Source organism: Vicugna pacos, chromosome 12, assembly GCF_048564905.1.
Source record: "Vicugna pacos chromosome 12, VicPac4, whole genome shotgun sequence".
In the NCBI taxonomy this organism is placed as follows: domain Eukaryota; kingdom Metazoa; phylum Chordata; class Mammalia; order Artiodactyla; family Camelidae; genus Vicugna; species Vicugna pacos.
In genome coordinates, this window is record NC_132998.1 from 6,840,075 (window position 1) to 6,859,469 (window position 19,395).

Below are 19,395 nucleotides of genomic sequence, written 5' to 3' on the forward strand. Positions count from 1 at the left end.
CTTCTTCTGAAAAAAATTGAGTAATTATTCTGTAGTAAATTCTGTTAAGTGTCCAGGAATGGATCAGCTTGAAGAATTACAAAGACGTAAGGAATAAGGTCACTTACGTGGGAGGTGTGGGGTTTCATGGAGCCAAGTTCAGTCCAATGGGACAGTGGTTTGGGCCAACTGGACGGAGAGTTATATTTGACCTAATTCTGTTGATTACAATCAGCTTTATTTCTCCAATCCTGAGAAACTTTGGTTTTCCCCATGCTCACCTTTTCCCTTTAGATTACTAGAGGTCAACAATGAAAAACCGAACCACAATTACTGAGTTTATTCTGTTGGGCCTCACAAATCAACCAGAACTCCAGGTGGTGATATTCATCTTTCTGTTCCTCACCTACATGCTGAGTGTCCTGGGAAATCTGACTATCATCATACTCACTCTGGTGGACCCCCACCTCCAGACTCCCATGTATTTCTTCCTCCGGAATTTCTCCTTCTTAGAAATTTCCTTCACGTCCATTTTTATTCCCAGATTTCTAACCAGCTTGACAACGGGAAATAAAGTCATCAGCTTTGCTGGCTGCTTGATTCAATATTTTTTTGCTATATTTCTTGGGGCCACAGAGTTTTACCTCCTGGCTTCTATGTCCTATGACCGCTACGTGGCCATCTGCAAGCCCCTGCACTACCTGACCATCATGAGTAGCCGAGTCTGCGTCCAGCTCGTGTTCTGCTCCTGGCTGGGGGGGTTCCTAGCTATCTTTCCCCCAATCATCTTGATGAGTCAGGTGGACTTCTGTGCTTCCAATGTTCTGAATCACTACTACTGTGACTATGGGCCCCTCCTGGAGCTTGCCTGCTCAGACACAAGCCTCTTAGAACTGATGGTCATCTTCTTGGCAGTTGTGACCCTGGTGGTTACTCTGGTGCTGGTGACACTTTCTTATACATACATTATCAGGACCATTCTGAGGATCCCTTCTGCCCAGCAAAGGACAAAGGCTTTTTCCACATGTTCTTCCCACATGATTGTCATCTCCCTCTCTTACGGCAGCTGCATGTTTATGTACATTAATCCTTCTGCAAAAGAAGAAGGTGTTTTCAACAAAGGAATAGCTGTGCTCATTACCTCAATTACTCCCTTGTTAAACCCTTTCATTTACACTCTAAGAAATCAGCAAGTGAAGCAAGCATTCAAGGACAACATCAAAAAGATCGTGAAGCTTTAAATATATATATTTATATATTTATATCTCAAGGAAACACATTTCACTTAATAAATATGTATTGAATGTCTACTGTATTTTTGCAAGTGCTGAACCAGCACTTGAGGATAAAAGTATAAAAGGCATATGCCCTAATTTCAAGGAATCTATGCTCTAATGTGATAGAAATGTGTACAAACTGTAAGTTGATGTCATAAGTTTACAAAAAATAAAAATAATATGGTAAGTGTTATTAGAGAAAGATGACTGAGAATCCCTGAAAAGAACAATTGGAAAGAATTAACTGTTTTCTGGAAATTACTTGAAATTTAAGAGGTAAAACATCCTGCTTATTTAGGAGAGTGGGAAGGTAAAAATTTAGAGCAAGAAAGAGAGGCCAGATCATTAAGGTGTTTATTAAAAAGTGTGGAGTTAGCTGGATATTGGTGAGTCAAGAGACGTTTAAGAAAGGAGGTGATGTTACCAGCATTGTCTGGAAGGAGGTCTAGCATGGGCACTGCTCTTCACTGTGGAGCACTGGAGACCATGCTTCTATCAAAGTGTTAACATTTTTTATTCTCCTTTCCTCTTTCATTTATTTTTCACCTGTGGCCATTGCAACTTCCATCCTCCCATAAAGAAAAAAGGCTTTACATTTCATCCACTTTTCTCCAAATGAGGTGAAAATTCTCAAGATTTTGTCAGCTTACACATTTGTTTTCTAGAAGTTATGGTTAGGTTTCTAAAGGAAAGGTTAGAATCCTCTCACTTCTCCTATTGGTGCTTTTCATAAGCTGACATTTTTTAAGGTAATGAGTCATCGACTCTTTCTCTTTGCTAGTCTCTGATAATTCTTTTTCTATTGTAATTTTATTTTCATCTTTTTGCTTATTTTGTTAGGTATTATAAAGGACAACTTCTGTGATATAACTTCATTCTTTTAACTTGTTCCCAAATTTTTGCTTTTTTTTAAAACATAAACCATGGATAACTATTTCATAAAGTGGGAAAGAATATAAGGTATTCATACAGTTTTATATCTAGAATGTTCCAAATTATGAGTCTTTGCAGCCAACTCTACCTACCCTACCAAGACTACCCTATCAATAACTCTACACATGGAGTCAAAGGGAGAGCAAATTCAATTTGAATCAGCGTCAATGGAACAGGACATTTTGGAAATCTGAGTACTTGTACTTTGGTAATATCCTAATTCATTGCAGAATGCTGATTACTGTTTGGGGTACAAATAGAACATCATCTGATGTGTTCACACCTTTTATATGTGGTAATAACATTGAATGGAATGATGCTCCTCAAGCACTTTAGGAACAAACTGTATTAGACTGATCTTGAGAGCAAACTCCCAGAACCCCAGAAAGCATTGAAGAGTGTGTAATATTTTTATTAAATGGCCTTTTATATAAAGCCATTGCTGTTTTGAATATCTAGGTTTCTTGGTGGATAAGCTAGAGATTAGTGATGACTTTCAATTTATTCCAACTTCACTGAACTGTTAATTAATAGAGAAATGTTCTTAAACAATCACACCTGAATCATTAAGTTCCCCGAAATCCACATTGCTACCAAAACCTATGATGAAGTGGGAGACAATGCCACACAGTGGTTGAAAATACAGGCTTTCGTTCAAATCCCAGATTCTCAACCTTCTACCCAAGTCTCCTTGCAACAGTTTTTCACCTCTCTAACACTTACTTTTCTCAACTCTAAAATGTGGATAATAATAGTGTCTATCTTATAGGATAGTTTTGAGCATCAAATGACATCGTAAGTATTAAAAAAATTATAGCCATTATTTATTGTTTAATAAATGATATCCATTATAACAGTATGGTAATAATAACCAATGTCCTTTTCAAGAAAGTCAGGTTTAACTGGTAAGAATCGGTATTAAATTGTTCAGTTTAACCTAAAGGGGACTGTAAAGATGTTGGCCATTCTACTTGCCGCAAGGCCAGCTTGTTTCCATTCCTCTTCTGTCCAGCTGCATCCTTAGACAGCCAGGTCAGTGAAGGTCTAACCCGCACTTCAGATAAAGCCAATCAGAACACCCGGCAGCGGACTGTTAGGACTAGGCTACCGCCAACTCCCCGCGCCCCAGACGCCAAGTATGCCGAGATAAAGAAGAAGACTACTTGTGCAAGTCAAAGTTCAAGAACATGAGCCAGGGCTCCACCCAGTCTCCATAATAAAAGCATTTTGAAATGAAATCAGGAGGGAATGTGTCACCTTCTACAAGAGCTTGCTCAGAAGACAAAAGAAAAAGACAAGTCATGCTCTTCAGAAACTGTCCACCTGGCTATCTTTATGTTAATATTGACTTGGAATGTAACCCAAGTCACAGAAGAGCAAAGGAATGAGTTTACTAATTCTGCAGCTGAAAGTTTAGAGCATTCAGGGTCTAATTAAGTTGATGGGTTTCATCCTCCTGTCACCGCTGTTGAAAGAATCAAAAGAAACAGCTCTACAGCCTCATATTCCCAGGATAGTATCAGCAGGGCTGGGGTGAGGGGAGAATAAAAGCAAGTGAGACCGGACCTACTGCACCAAGTGTTCACTCCTCTCTCCTCTCTCCCTGAGCCCCCAGAGCTTGTGGGCTTATGAATTATAAATCTAAACCCAAAGCCACTTCTTGCAAAGAGTTTAAAATAAAATTCAAAAGGGAAGGAGAGAATTTTTTAAGAAGTCAAGCAAGGTAACAACAGTTCTATAATGATTTGGGTTTTCCAGCCTAAGGATCATCTTTGTCATTTCTTTAGATTCACCCAGAAGGTCACAAACCAGGGCTTAAGCTTCAGCCCTTCCACATCACCAGACGGTATCGCTGAAGCTCTGCAGGGGTTATGAGTTCAGAAGCCACAATAACCACCCATCTGAGGAATACAGCCACTGTGAATTGGGGGCTGGGGTGGGGAGCAAGATTACACACAAGACAACAGAGGAAGGGAAGAATTATAGGAACAGAAACATTAAGAATTTAACAACAAGTTTATACTGTATAGCATAGGGAACTATATTCAATATCTTATAGTAACTTATGGTGAAAAAGAAGATGAAAACAAATATATGTTCACGTATGACTAAAGCATTATGCTGTACACCAGAAATTGACACACTGCAAACTGACTATACTTCAATAAAATATATATATATACCAAATATATATATATTTTTGATATGTATATATACCAAAAAAATTATGTAAGTATCATTTCCTCAAAAAGATACAAATGATACTGGTAACATGAAAGACAAAACATTATAAAAAATAACTAGGAAAAAATATGGCTGAAAAACCTAATATGTGAAATAAAGATGAGGCTAATACCAAGAGAGAAAGAACTAAAACATTCATTAAAACTGAGCTAGAAGACCAGACCTGATAAGGAGGGAGGGTATAGCTCAGGTGGTAGAGAGCGTGCTTAGCATGCACAAGACCCTCCGTTAAAGTAAAACAAATAAATAAATAAAATAAACCTAGTTACCTCCCCCCCAAAGAAAATCAGACCTGATAAACTCTCCCATAAAACAACAGAAAACAATAAAGATATTAAAACAATAATGATATTAAATTAGGTAGGTAGATAGATAAATAGGCACCAAAAGACCATTGTAGATGCCAAAATCCAGAGAATAAGCATTGCAGGTGAAGAGAAGAGAAAAAAATGAAATAATAATATATTTCCTATACTAGAGAAAGACGGGTATGTCTGAGTACGCTGAGACAAGCTAGATAGAGAAAATTTACACCTCAAGAAACCAGACATTTAAATGTGATAGTAAAATAAAAGAATGGCTTAGAAGGCTTACTGCACAAAGAACAAATTCAAAACACTTCTAAAAGAAAACTCAAATAAAAGGATAAATAAACAGAAGGATGATGCAAATAATATGAAACATAAAAATTACAATGTAACATATTAATTACATAATGTGTATTTTTAACTTTTAAAAAAGGGAGACTCAAAGATGAATAAAAGAAAATCTATATTCAAAGCAGAACTAAAATTCTAGAAAACATGTAAACAGTGGGGTTGCAAAGAAAGACCAAAGTAACGTACAGAAACGGTAATATATTTGTTGTGATCCAAGAAAGAAATAGAAATGCCTAAGTTTAAGAAATCAGTAGATGAAAATAAACAAAACTGAATCTTAAGGTATCCATCCTAAAAATAAAATATAATTTACAACTCAACAAAACAAAAAGTACCCACCCAATGAGAGACAGGAAAAGATTTTTTAAAGTAGTAACCAGTGGAAAAAATGGCATATATACAATAAGATGGCAGACATCAGTCCTATTATATAACAATCATCATGGAAAGAGCATATCAGTGACTCCCATAAGGAAAGACACAGAACTCAAACTGGGTTAAAAGCAATAACAAATAAATCCAGGAATGTATCGTATATAATAGACACACTTAAGTCTATTTTACCAAAAATATAAATTTTACTTTCATGTATTCTGGTAATTAAGGGTTAGAACTGAAAATAGCACTTTGGTTCTACAGAAGGAGTTAGAAGTTACTATTAAAGTTTCAGAAAGTTGTTTAAAAATAAGACATTTTATTCAAAATGCAAAATTTCATTCATACCTATTTGTATGCTAAAGCAGTCATTTGCTTGAATGTAACTAATTGATGAAACGGAATGGACAGAAAGTGTTAATTTGGTGCTTTGTTTGTCTAGAGCCCAGGATTTCCTACCACGTATCACTAAGGAAATACCTGGACTTCATTCATCACAATGAATAAATGATAGATAAATACCATCCCTCCCAAAAAAAGACTAACTGACCTGATTGGAGGGTGGTATGTAAAATTATTTAGATGATTTTCTGAAGGACACCTGCTTTTACCATCTCTTTAATCAATATAGTAATTTCTTTCGCCCCTACTATCCTTCACAGATTTACATTAACCACATGTCTGGGTCAGGGGAGGTCAGAGGTACACAGGTGATGCACTCATCCCATTGCCACTGTCCTAATGGTAGCAGTTGCTTATTGGAAACATTCCACATGAACAGGAGAAGTATTTCACATGCTTAAAACATCTAGTTCCAAAATACATTCAGAGCAGCAGCTACAACCACTTGGATATAAAATGCCCAACAAATATTTTGACTATCAGCCCATTGCTGGAAGACTTTGTGAAAACAAATGCACAAAACGGCAGACGGTCCAAAATGCTGACAAACATCAGTTAATTTCAAGGACCCCAGTGGTGGGGGCCGTTCTTAACTGATATCCTAAATCTTGCAACTTTATTTCTACTCTGATGATCAAAAGCAAATTATAAGCCCAGCCAAGTTAAAGAGAGAGAAAAGAAATCGTGTGCCCTGATGGAGACACTGACACTGTTTTCTTTCAAGATTTTTTGAACATATTGTACCTACAGAAAGGAAAAAAATCTCAAAATTCTAAAGCCTAAGGCTTCTCACCCAGGTCTCTCAAATGACCAGCACAGCTTCTCCAGCCTCACAAGACCACCAGTGTCCAGCTGGGTCCCTGCAGCCCACCACCCAGGCAAAGCACTTTACCTTTTTTGTTAATACCTGTTGCTGTGTAACATTGTCACCCCAAATTTTAGCGGAAAAGATAAAGTTTTATCACTATTGTTGTGAGAGGAGACAGGACAGCTGGATGGCTCTCACATGGGCCTTTCATTTAGTTGCAATTGGAGGTGATGGCATTTGGAATCATGTAAAGGCTCAACTGAGCTGATGTCCAAGATGACTTTAGGTCACAGGTCACTACAGCTAAGACGGCTGAATGAGACGGGGGCTAACCAAGTCTCTCTCTCTCTACTCGCCTCTGCAAGGCTGGCTTGGGCGTCCTCGTTGCACGGCAATCTCACAGTATTTGAACTTTTGTTGTTGGGAGGTGGGGAGTGATTTTTTTTTTTTTAATGGAGGTACTGGGGACTGAACCCAGGACCTTGTGCATGCGGGGCATGCGCTCTACCACTGAGCTATACTCTCCCTCCTGAACTTTTTCATGACTCCTGGATCCCCACAAAGCATATGTTCCAAAAAAAAAAAAAAGGGAGAAGCTACAAGTCTCCAATGATCTAATCTCTGAAGTGGCACAACTTCACTTCTACAACTAAAGTCAAACTCAAGTCACAGAGCCAGTCAAGATCAAAGGGGAGAGGAAAGAAACTACCCCCCACAGTCATGAAGCTGAAAAGGACCTCAAGGGCCACCAGGGCCAAGAGGCAAAGCAGCCGTCTACAGTCAGTCCTTCCTCCCACAGCTCTGCCTTTTCAAGAATCTCAGCCCCTCTCACCCTCATCGTTTCAAACACAGTCTGATTGTAAGTCAGTAACTTTTGTATTTCACTCGTATTTGCTGGTTGCTTTGAGATAATTACAGACACATCTCAGAGCTATTGCAGGTTCAGTTCCAGACACAACAAAGCGGCTATCACAACAAGGTGAGTCACAGAAATGTTTTGGCTTCCCAGTGCATATTAAAGTTACATTTACACTTTACTGAAATTTAAGTTTGCAATAGTACTATATCTAAAACACCAATGTACTACCTTAATTTAAAAATACTTTATTGCTAAGAAACGCTATCATCTGAGAACAAAGGGTTGCTACAAACTTTCAATTTGTAAAAAATGCAGTATCTGCAAAGCATCAAGTCACCTCTCTCTCATCTACTAGTTGAGTGACCTTGGGTTAATTATTTAATCTCTCTGTACTCCGTTTCCTAATCTACAGAGTCAGCAGGAATACTGCATCACAGGGTTACTATGAGGTCTAAGCGAGAAAAACCACATAACACGTTTACAATAGTACATACTTTAGCACAGACGTGAAGCATATTGAAATGAGGTATGCCTGTAGTCAAAAGAGGAAGTCTATCGACTATCATTAAAGACCACTTGGTTATGTTTTTATTTATGTTGTGTTTTTTGGCATATGTTTGGCATATTAGGAGAGGCAAGGAATATTATTATAATTTTGTGAAAATCCACATATTTATTGTGAGGCAGTATTAACAAGTTGGATTTGAAGATAAAGGCAGCTTATATTCCCTAAGAAACAATGTTTTTATCCTCTTTTTTGTTTTTTGTTGTTTTGTTTTTATCCTCTTGAAAAGGGAAAGTACTTTGAAAGAGGCTGTGTTACAAAAAGGAAAGAACAGATTCAATACAAAAGATTAATGAGTAATGTGTATTTGAGAAAACTAAAAAAAGAAACTGATTGAAATGTAGATTAGAAAGACAGAAGTTTCAGGAAAGTAGAGAACTACCTACTTTGATGATGCTAGGTCCCTCACGGTTCTTTCTTAGACTTTCTCCTCAACTCCCGTGTTGCTCCTCTGCATTAGAAGACTACATCCACAACAGCCATGCCTCAGTTTCCACCCATATGCTGGTAACTTATTGTTTTCATCTGAATTCCCAATATGAAAATTGAAATATATTTCAATTAATATTTCTTTGAAAGAAATGCAAGTCTTTTCAAGATGTCATGGAAAGATTGCTTTACTTGTTTATTTCTCAGGGTATAAATGAAGGGGTTCAACAAAGGAGCAACAGATGTCGTGAGCAGGGAAATTCCCTTATTAAGGGCCACTTCATCCTTAGCTGAAGGTTTGATATACATAAAAATGCAGCTGCCATAGGTCATGGAAACCACAATCATGTGGGAAGAACACGTGGAAAAAGCTTTTTTCCTTTGCTGAGCAGAGGGTAATCTTAGGACCATCCTGATGATGTGTATGTAGGACAGAATTACACATACAAGGGTCATTATGAAGGTCAACACAGCACAGAATATAACGAGCTGCTCTATGAACCATGTATCTGAACATGAATTCTTCAGTATTGGAGAAGCATCACAGAAAAAATGGTCAATAACAGAGTCACAGAATTCCAGGTGGAGACTCAGGCCAAGGGGCAGGAGAATAATCAATAAGCCAGATACACAACAACAGACGATGAGATTCCTGCGGACTCTGCTGTTCATGATGGTCACGTGGTGCAGGGGTTTGCAGATGGCCACGTAGCGGTCATAGGACATCACAGCCAAGAGGAAAAATTCTGTAGCTCCAAAGAGGACAATAAAAAATATTTGGCTGAAGCAGGCATTGATGGTGATGGTTTTGTCCCCACTTGATATGATGTAGAGGTACATGAGGACACAGGCAGTTGTAAATGAGATTTCTAAGAAAGAAAAATTTTGAAGGAAAAAATACATAGCTGTTTTTAAATGAGAATCCACCAAGATGGGGGAAATTATGGTCAGGTTCCCAATTACACTTAACATATATGTGATCAACAGAAAGCTAAAGGCCAAAATCTCTAGTTGTGGATCATTCGTCAAACCCAGGATGATGAACGTTGTTACTGCCGAATGGTTTCTCATCACTGACTTCACACTATGGCCATTGATTCAAGACTGCTTCACATAAAAGGCACAGAAATTAGATCTGAAGAGTAATGTCAAAACATGACAGAGGCAGACCGCATCTATAATACCAAGCAAACCCAGTCACATGCATGTCCTGGAACTTAACAATCCGATTTTAGTGAGATGATTCCCTCAAATCCACTGAAATGTGCCACAGGGAGCTTAAGCTTCGGGGAAATTTCTTTTGAAAATTACTGCTACTAAAATTCTTTTAAATATTCTAGGATCTCCCAATTCACAGCACTATTTCCAATTCTCTTTTTTTTTAAGTCCATACTTCGGTTGAGACGTCTCCTATTGGATCAGAAGTTGGCCACTTTTTAGCTATACTTTGATGGGTCATTGAGTCTATTTATTCCAAAGCATTTGTACTCAAAAGCTAAATCCTAAAATTCCTCTGCTTTAAGTTGTGGTGCCTGATAAAATGCAAATATATGGAAGGTGGGATTATGCCCTAGGTGCAGAGTCTCTCCAGATCTTTCCTCCAGTGAACGAAGCATTATTTAAAGGTCAAGTTAGATTTCTCCCAGAAAATAGTCATTCAATGGCCCCTTTCTCCGGACTTTCTCTAAGTTCCTCTTATTTCCTTATTTTCCATCTCTGTTCTCAGCAGAGAACTTTATTAATGCATGACTATTTTAATACAATTTGAAGAAAACATGGGTAAAAAAGGATAAATAGCTGAAGGATATCAAGATATACTTTGCTTTCCCTCCTTCATGACAGCAGAAGTGTGATGCATGTTTCACAGGGGCTAAATCTATGGACCTTGGAACAGTTTGTCTGGGATCAAATCATGTCTCTCTCATCTACTAGCTGAGTGACCTTCGGCAAATTATTTAATCTCTCTGTACTCCGTTTTCCTAATCTGTGAAGTGGAGTCAAAAGGAATACTGCATCATAGGGTTACTGTGAGGTTTAAATGAGATAAACCACGTAGCATGTTTACAATAGTACTTAGGACATGATTAATATTATACTTTTTTTCTGAAGCCAATCTTTCTCATAATCTCAAGAGGGCATTTAGCTCCACTAGGAGCACCTCCCTCTCTCTCTCAGCATCATCAATTTCTTCCACTTTTCTAGACTTATTTCATCATCATTCAAACATTGTCTGGTATGACCCTATACTTAAAAAAACAATAAAAATACTCATAGGGAGTGACACTTCAATCACTACACTCTTTTATATAGTTTTTACTTTAGGAAACATGTTAATCTACATATTCAAAAATAAAATATATCTTCCAAACAGATAATTGACCTCTTTATTAATATAATTTCTATCTACTCAGTTTATCTTTCAATGTGATATTAAGACCACTGCCCAAGAGTATGGTTACTCAAGATCTGGGCATTAGCCCCATAATAATAGTTATATTGGTCTACTTAGCTATTTGTCTTCATTCAATGTTCTCTCTTCATTCAATGTTCCAGGCCTCCACTGCTCAATGCAGTAGCTATCAGCCATATATGGCTATTGAACACTTGAGATGTGGCTGGTTCAAACCAAGGTGTGTTATAACCGTGAAATATACATCAGATGTCAAGACTTAGAAAACAAATAAATAAAATATACCATTTATAATTTTATACTGAATACATGTTGAACTGTTAATATTTTAGATATATGGAGGTAAATAAGATACATTATTTAAAATCAAGATCACCTGCTTCTTTTTACCTTTTGAATGACATGACCAGAAAACTTTAAATTGCAAATGTGGCTCACATTATATTTCTGTTGCAGTGTACTGTTCTAGGTTTTCAAGTTCTTTCACATCGGGGAATTTTGAAAAAAGAATCTCCTAAGACAGATCAATTTGTTCTCTAAATGGCTTTCACACTTTTGTAATATAACCCTCAAATAACTTGGAAGTGTATGCTCCCTGACACTGAGAAAAATGAGGCTTTTTTTGTCTTTGTGAGGTGAAAAGTATCAACTCCCACCAGGTACAGACTTACTGCTGTACATTGCCAGGTTACAGACATTGTGAAAGAAAAAGGGACATTAACCTGGATTTATGAGACAAATAGTTTGCAAAGAGGTGATACAGTTACTGAAAGATGGGGGGATATTAAAAATGGAGTGTTTACTAATGGTAATTGAGATATGTAAGATATAAATACATAGAGACAAAATAGATAAACGAGAGACAGAGACGGACAAAGAAAGAGAAAGTGAGGTAGATAATAAATTAGGAGTTTGGGATCGGCAAATACAAACTACCATGTACAGAACAGATACACATCAAGGTCCGACTGTATAGCACAGGGAACTATATAGTCAATAGCTTGTAATAACCTATAATGAAAAAGAATATATATATATATCTGTATCATGATGCTGTACATCAGAAACTAATACACATTATAAATCAACTATACTTCAATGAAAATAAAAAAAAAAAAAAAGACCGACAGAGAGGAATCAGGAAAGGTTCCCTGTGTGTCAGTCAGACCACGGCACATGGTGTTGCACCAGCTTAACGATGCATAAAATGCGTCCCACTCGCGTTTCCAACTGGTGAAGGTTCATGAGCTCTATAAATAACCTCAGAAATGACTGGATTTCTCAATAAAACATCAAAAACAAATAAATATTGAAACTAGTAATCATTTGTTTTACTAGAGTGAAACATAATCACAAACGCCTTCTCTATAAATCATTTGCTGAAACAGGCCTGGCTTGAAAACACCCCAGTACTCACCTCTGACATTCTTCATCGTTTCGCCAGGAGGCTACACCTCAAATGACCTCAGTGAGCTTCACAGTTAAACAAAAAGTTACTAGTAGGATCGTCTAAGTGCATTCCCAGCCCCTCGCCCCCAGGAACCTACAGTCACCATATATATACACATGGTTTCTAAACATATAATACCATCCTACTCCAAAATTAAAACATATCTCTGTGCACTCTGGGTAACTGAAAGGAAGATAAAGTCCAAAGGGCAAGGAGGAGTTAGGAAGACTCTCTGGCTCTGTGAAAGTGGATGTTCTGATTTTCTCTGCTCAAACAGGTTTTTACATTTATGACCCTATTTATTTCCTTCATTTCCAACAGGTGTGCACAAAATAGGTGTGAATAAAAGTCCTTGGAGGACCTGATTCAAAATTCTCCATTGAATTCAAAATATAATTTACTTTACCAAAACAAAGTCCTAAGCCAAGCAATAAGGATAATTTCCTGAGAGAGAAAAAGATGCAGCAGTAGTAACAAGCTCAGTCCAAGCATCAAAAACAGGAAGATTCCAATGTCCCATCAGAAACCTGTTTCTAATTATTTGTTCACACATGGTTTATGCAATGCAACAAGATAGCCTTCTTATCTAAAATTACACCCATAACAATATTTAATATAGAAAATTCAAAAATAGACATAAAAACTGAAAAAAAACAGAAACTGTAATATCCAGAAATAAACATTATTATTTTGATGTTTGTCCTTCCAAATATTGCCTATCATAATATGTAACTGCTGTACTTACTATTACTAGTTTATTGTAAAGGACACTTCTCTGGAACAGCCAAATGGAAGAGTTCCATAGAGCGAAGTATGGAGGATGGGGCGGCGTGGAGTTTCCATGCTCAGCCCTCCCAGCATCTCGATATGCTTTCCAATCTGGAAGCTCCCCTAACCTCCCTGTTCAAGAGTTTGTGTGGTACTTAATCTCCATCTCTCACCCACCCGCCCCAGAGGTCAGTGGACAGGGCTGCCAGCTTCAATCCTCTAGTCCTTTGGTCTTTCTAAAGATCAGCCCCATTCTGAGGCTACCTAGGGTCCCCACCCTAAGTTTCCTTATGAGCATAAACACAAGGTAACAAAAGACACTCCTATCAATCAGAAAATTTCAAGAGTTTTAGGAGCGCTGTGCCAGGAACAGGGACAAAGACCACATACTTCCTATGACATATATATTTACAAAGTGCAGGTGCAGCAAAAGAGTAGTAAGTTTTTTAATGTCTTTCTCTTAATAGAACAAGCAGAAAAAGAAATGAGCATGTGCAATGAAGATCTGACCACTATAGTATATAAGGAGAGTAACAGATATATGTAGAAATGCACCCAAAAGATGAAGAAGACACTTTTTCATTTTTTGCTTAAACAAGAGAACTATGTCTTCTCACAGTTTGGAAGCTAGAAGTCCAAGATCAAGGTGCCGGCAGGGTTGGTTTCTTCTGAATCCTCTCTCCTCTGCCTGTAGATGACCGTCTTCTCCCTGTGTCTTCACACGATCCTCCCTCTGTGCACCATCTGCCTAATCACCTGTTTTCAGAAGGACACAATTAAATTGGATTAGGGATCACGCTAATGACCTCATTTTAACCTATTACCTCTTTAAAGATCCTATCTTCAAATATAGTCACTTTCTGAAGTAATAGGGGTTAGGGTTTCAACATATGAATTTGAGGAGAATGCAGACCAGCCCATAATAGGATCCTAGGGAAATGTACAGCCTGGAGTGGTGTGAGATTCTGAATTGCTGTTAGAAAATAACTGAAACATACCGAGAATAATACAAAGAAACACATGATGTACTGGAAGCTCAGCTTATTAAACATTTCCAATACAACGCGAGTCCCTGTTATAAAGATCACGGCCATGGTCTCCCAAGCTCCAGAAGCATCCTCACCTAGAACTGAGCACTTCTGATTTTCTTGTGCTCCTTTCTGCCTTGACTGCATTCCTGTGCAAATGCAAACTATATGTAATACTGTTTGTATGTGGGTGTTTTAAACTTTGCATAAATGTTATCATTCTGTATGCTTTCTTTCCAATTTTTTCTATTGTGGTAAAATACACATAACATAATATTTACCATCTTAGCCTTTCTTAAATGTATAGCTCTTAAGTAATAAATACACTCCTAATGTTGTCCAACTATGACGACCACCCATCTCTGTAACTCTTTTCATCCTGTAAAACTCAAATTCTATATCCATTTAACAATAATCTCCAATTTCCCAATCCCCCAGCCCCTGGCAACTACCATTAATGCTTTGTTTTTATTATTTTGCCAACTTTAAATACCTCATGTAAGTGAAAACATACAGCATGTGTCTTTTTGTGACTGGCTTATTACACTTAGCATAATGTCCTCAAGGTTCATCCACATTGCACTGTATGTCAGAATTTTCTTCCTTTTTTTTAATGTGTATTTTACCACAATTTTTTAAGGGGAAAATTCATGCCACAAAAGAAGAAATGATAGAAATTAACTATCTCCATCTAAAGTTATACAAAGAATTTGATACACATATGTAATGAGTTGTGTGTTACATTCATAGCAGCCTTATTTATAGTAGCCAAAACATGGGAACAGCCCAAACGCCTGTCAACAAGGGAATGAATGAACACATTCTGGTATGTTCATACAATGGCAAACTAGGTAGCAACAAGAGCAGGCAATCCTGAGCTATACACAAATAAAGGACAAATCTCACAAACACAGTCCTGAGCAGTATCATTGCTTGTATAGAAAAAATTAAGGAACAAAACTGAATGATAGGATTTGGAACGATTGCTAATTTGGTTAAACTATAAAGAAAAGTATAACTTTTCAACTATTACTATTGAAGTCAGAAGAGTGGTTAACTTCAGGAGAGACAAGAATTTTAGTGGTTGGGAGAGGCACAAAAGGCACTTGTGGGGTCCTGGCAGTGTTCTATGCACTTTTTTTTTCCCGTATTTCAAAATAAAAATAGCATAGGAAGCTTTTGATCTGTGTGCCTCCAGGCAGTGCCTTGCACCAGTGACCAAACCAAAAAAAACCCTTTCCAGACTGAATTTTTACACCTGCTTTATTTCTTCACTTACTTCTCCTCACACCTCTCTACATTAACGGCATCTACTTTTAGGGACCATCCAAAACAAAAGGTTCATGTGGGAAGTTAGCAACTTTCTCTCTGACTGTTTGAGGTCCAGAACCAGTTGGTTTTGCAAAAACCTATGTTATCCCTAATGTCTGCAATCTCTTACTGTCTAATCTAGTTGCAAACCAACCACTTATTGCCCAAGTTCAAATGTTTCTTGAGACCATTAGCTGAACCTAGCAGAGAACATCGAATAAATACTGGCTCTTTTCAGCCACGCCAGCAATGCCCCTCAGAGCCAGAGACTCAGCAGACTAGTCCCTGCAGTGAACAGCTTTATAAAACGTCATTTGTGTCAAATTAAGAATCTCCAGCTCTGAGGTTGGAATATATTTTTCTTTACCACCGCCTACCCATCCACTGAGTTAATGTCACATATTTTCTTTTTTGTTATGACAGGACTTCACTTATAGTATGAACTTTTATATTAGTCTTATAAAAGGACAGACTGCTGAAAAAAAAACAAAACCTAAAAATATTGTGGCTGAAATAAGCCAAAAGAATATTTTTCTCCAAAATTCTAAAAAAAAAAAAAGTCAGCAGGCAATTCTCTTCCTCATGGTTTAAGGTTGGAGGCAAGAAAAATTATCAACGGCAGACATACCATAAAGAATAGGTAAAAGAAGTTCTTCAAACAAGAAGAAAATTACAAAATAACAAATCTTGGTGAAACAAGAAAGAAGAAAGAACAATGGATGGAGAAGAAATAAGGGTAAGTAAAATAGACTTTCCTTATTCTCTTGTGTTTTGTAAATCATATGTGATGACTTAAACAAAAATTAACACCATCTGATACTGAAGACAATGATATTTAAAAGTGGGGTGGGTAAAGCGATCCAAATAGAAGTAAGATTTCCACATTTCACCTGAAATGCTAAAACATCTATGCCAGTAGACTGTGATAATATACGTATGTTGTAATACCCAGAGCAACCACTAAGAAAATCAAACAAAGTGATACAATCAAAAATACTGAATTAGGGTGGGGCGGTATAACTCAGTGGTAGAACATGTGCTTGGCATGCACAAGGTCCTGGGTTCAATCTCCAGTACCTCCTGGGGTTTGGAGGGAAAAAACTAAATAAATAAATAGTATTTCTTAAAAAATACTAAATTAATGAATTAGTCAAAATGGAATCCTAAAGCGTGTTCAAACAACCTATATATGTGCAAAAAAAGAGAGAAAAACAAAGGAAATAAACAGAAACAAATAATAAAAAGACAGACAAATCTGAACACATAAATAATTATCTTAAATGTAAATGGTTTAAACACATCAGTTAAAAGGAAGAAATTGGCAGAGTGAATTTATTTTTTAAAACAACCCAACTGTATGATATTATCAGAAATTTGCTTCACAATCAACAACATACTGAGGTTGAAAGTAAAAGGATAAAGAAAGCTATGCCATGAAAAATCAAGAAAAAAGCAGATATGGCTACATTAATATTAGATAAAGTAGACAGAAGCAAAGAAAATTACAAATAGGAAGCAAAGGGACATTTACATAATGATAAAAGGACTGCTCCATGAGGAACCCACCTTGCTTTATTTATTATCACATTTATGATGATCTCACTTATTTTACATTTACCTGTGCATTCATTTATTGTCCCTAGGCCATGTCTAGGCAAGGACTTCAGTGGTTTTGTTGACAGTCATATACCCAGAGCCCATAGCAGTTCCTGCACAGGGTAAGTACTATAAATATTTATTGAATGAATGAAAGTGTTATCCTATTATCCATCAAGATCTGCCCTTTAGATACAAGGCACTAATCATTATCAGCTCAAGTGATTTAAATACTTTAAACACTAATGTTATGAACTAAAATTTTCCAACATCAGATCAGAAATGACCAAAGGTTTTCTAATTCTTATTATAGCATCTCATGCACAAAACTTAAGTTCTACTTTCTTCATCATAAATATACTAATTATAAAATCAGCAAGCAAAAACTATTGACATTAGAATGCTTCCTGGAAAAAAGTCATCATTTCCAAAATAACCGTCTTCCATCAGTCACAGTTACCTCAGTCATTTCCTTATCATGCAATCTAGGTACTTCCTAAACTTTAGAAAGAAGTGTAGATTTTCCATACTACTCAGCCCCCCAAAAAGAACAAAATCTGCCATTTGCAGCAACATAAATGGACTTGGAGGACACCTTGCTAAGTGAAGTAAGTCAGACAGAGAAAGACAAATACTCTATGGTATCACTTTTATGTGGAATCTAAAACATACAACAAACTAGAGAATATAACCAAAAAACGAAGCAGACTCACAGACACAGAGAACAAACTAGTGGCTCCCAGCGAGGAAAGCGGGGGAGGGACAGTGTATGGGTGGGGAAGCAGGAGGTACAAACAACTGGGTGTAAGACAGGCTCAAGGATGCACTGTACAACACAGGGAAGACAGACAATAGTTTGTAATAATTGTAAATGGAAAGTAATCTTTTAAAAATTGTATTAAGAAGCCTCTACAAATTTAAGAGGACAAATTATTTCAAGCATCTTTTCTGACCACAATGCCATAAAACTAGAAATCAACCACTGGGGGGAAAAACAACTGTATGGAGACTAAACAACATGCTACTAAAAAAAAACCAATGGGTCAATGATGAAATCAAAGAAGAAATTAAAAATACCTTGAGACAAATGACAATGAAAACACAATTACACAAAATCTATGGGATACAGTAAAAGCAGTCCTAAGAGGGGATTTCATAGTGGTACAGGCCTTCCTCAAAAAACAAGAACAATCTCAATTAAACAATCTAGCCTACCACCTAAAAAAATTAGAAAAAGAACAAAAAAACCTAAAGCCAGCAGAAGGAAAGAAATAATAAAGATCAGGGAGGAAATAAATTATTTTAATTTAAGGACTAAGATTTAAAATTGTATTACATTTTTAAAATTTTTTAGAAAAAAGAAGTGTAGCCATAAAAAAAGTGTAGCCTTTCCAAATAATTCATTATCAAATAATTTCCTCCATGAATCACTTCCTAAGCAGATTTCCACCTCTTGCTCTCGTTTTATTTTATGTTGATCTTTGTTCCCAAATTCCAAGCCTGCCCAATTTGCAGCCTAGACTGGCTCATCAATGACCTGTCACTCAACTTACTTCCTCTCCATCCCCTTTCTAAAGAAGAGATTCACTCTAACCCAAATAGACCATTCGCAATCTGTCAGACTCAAGCAGTTTTCCACTGATAATTTTGGCTTTCTTGTCTGTAAACACAATTGAAAGAAACAACTGAACTATTGCCAAATACAGTTGTATAGTAATTCCCTCATTGGAGAAAAGAAAGTGGGAAACGTCTGTGAGGCATGTACTGTGTAGCTGGTACTTAGCAATTATAAGCCTATTTGAAGGGCATCATGGTCCCTATTTTACAGAAGAGGAAAGTGAGAACCAGAGAGATGGAGCTTCTTGTGTCACTCAAGGTGGAGGTGATTATTGTGTTAAATTTGGTGAGACCATGTTCGTTCTCTGGGCCCCACCACTGCTATGAGAATTATATGCAGCCATGTATAAGGAAGCCATTTATAAGATATTTGTACGGTGGGTAATTTGTTCCTAATTCTGGCATTTTGTTCACTAGCATTGGTTCTTCTGATGCTTGAATTCTATTGATAAACAGGTGATGAATCTGAGAAATTAACTGCTATGAAGATGTCTTTGGGTAGCAAAGGGTTAGCCCTCCCAGGTAATATATACATATCTTAAGTTCTTCACTACCTTAAACTGGAAATTTGCAAGTGTTTTCTCAGAAGAGACTCACAAGTCAAATGGGATCCCACCCCTATCTCAATCTGAGCATTCCCCTTTTATATGTTCTATGTTTCATTTATACACACACTTTGAAAAAT

The 19,395-nt window shown here is 37.0% G+C and overlaps 2 protein-coding genes across 2 annotated transcripts; one reads left to right on the forward strand and one right to left on the reverse strand.

The window, feature by feature from the left end:
• The first annotated feature begins 269 nt into the window (after nucleotides 1–269).
• On the forward strand, nucleotides 270–1,319 carry LOC102533409 (olfactory receptor 6C4). The gene has a single exon (XM_015252337.3). The coding sequence runs from the start codon at nucleotides 291–293 to the stop codon at nucleotides 1,218–1,220; it is 930 nt and encodes a 309-aa protein (XP_015107823.3). The 5' UTR covers nucleotides 270–290; the 3' UTR covers nucleotides 1,221–1,319.
• Nucleotides 1,320–8,662: 7,343 nt separating this feature from the next.
• Nucleotides 8,663–9,601, reverse strand: LOC102534403 (olfactory receptor 6C2-like). Its single transcript, XM_006219542.4, has one exon. The coding sequence runs from the start codon at nucleotides 9,599–9,601 to the stop codon at nucleotides 8,663–8,665; it is 939 nt and encodes a 312-aa protein (XP_006219604.1).
• Between the last annotated feature and the right edge of the window lie 9,794 nt (nucleotides 9,602–19,395).

Excerpts from the sequence above, each read along its gene's own strand:
- LOC102533409 (XM_015252337.3), top strand. The coding sequence starts at position 291 with ATGAAAAACCGAACCACAATTACTGAGTTTATTCTGTTGGGCCTCACA.
- LOC102534403 (XM_006219542.4), bottom strand. The coding sequence starts at position 9,601 with ATGAGAAACCATTCGGCAGTAACAACGTTCATCATCCTGGGTTTGACG.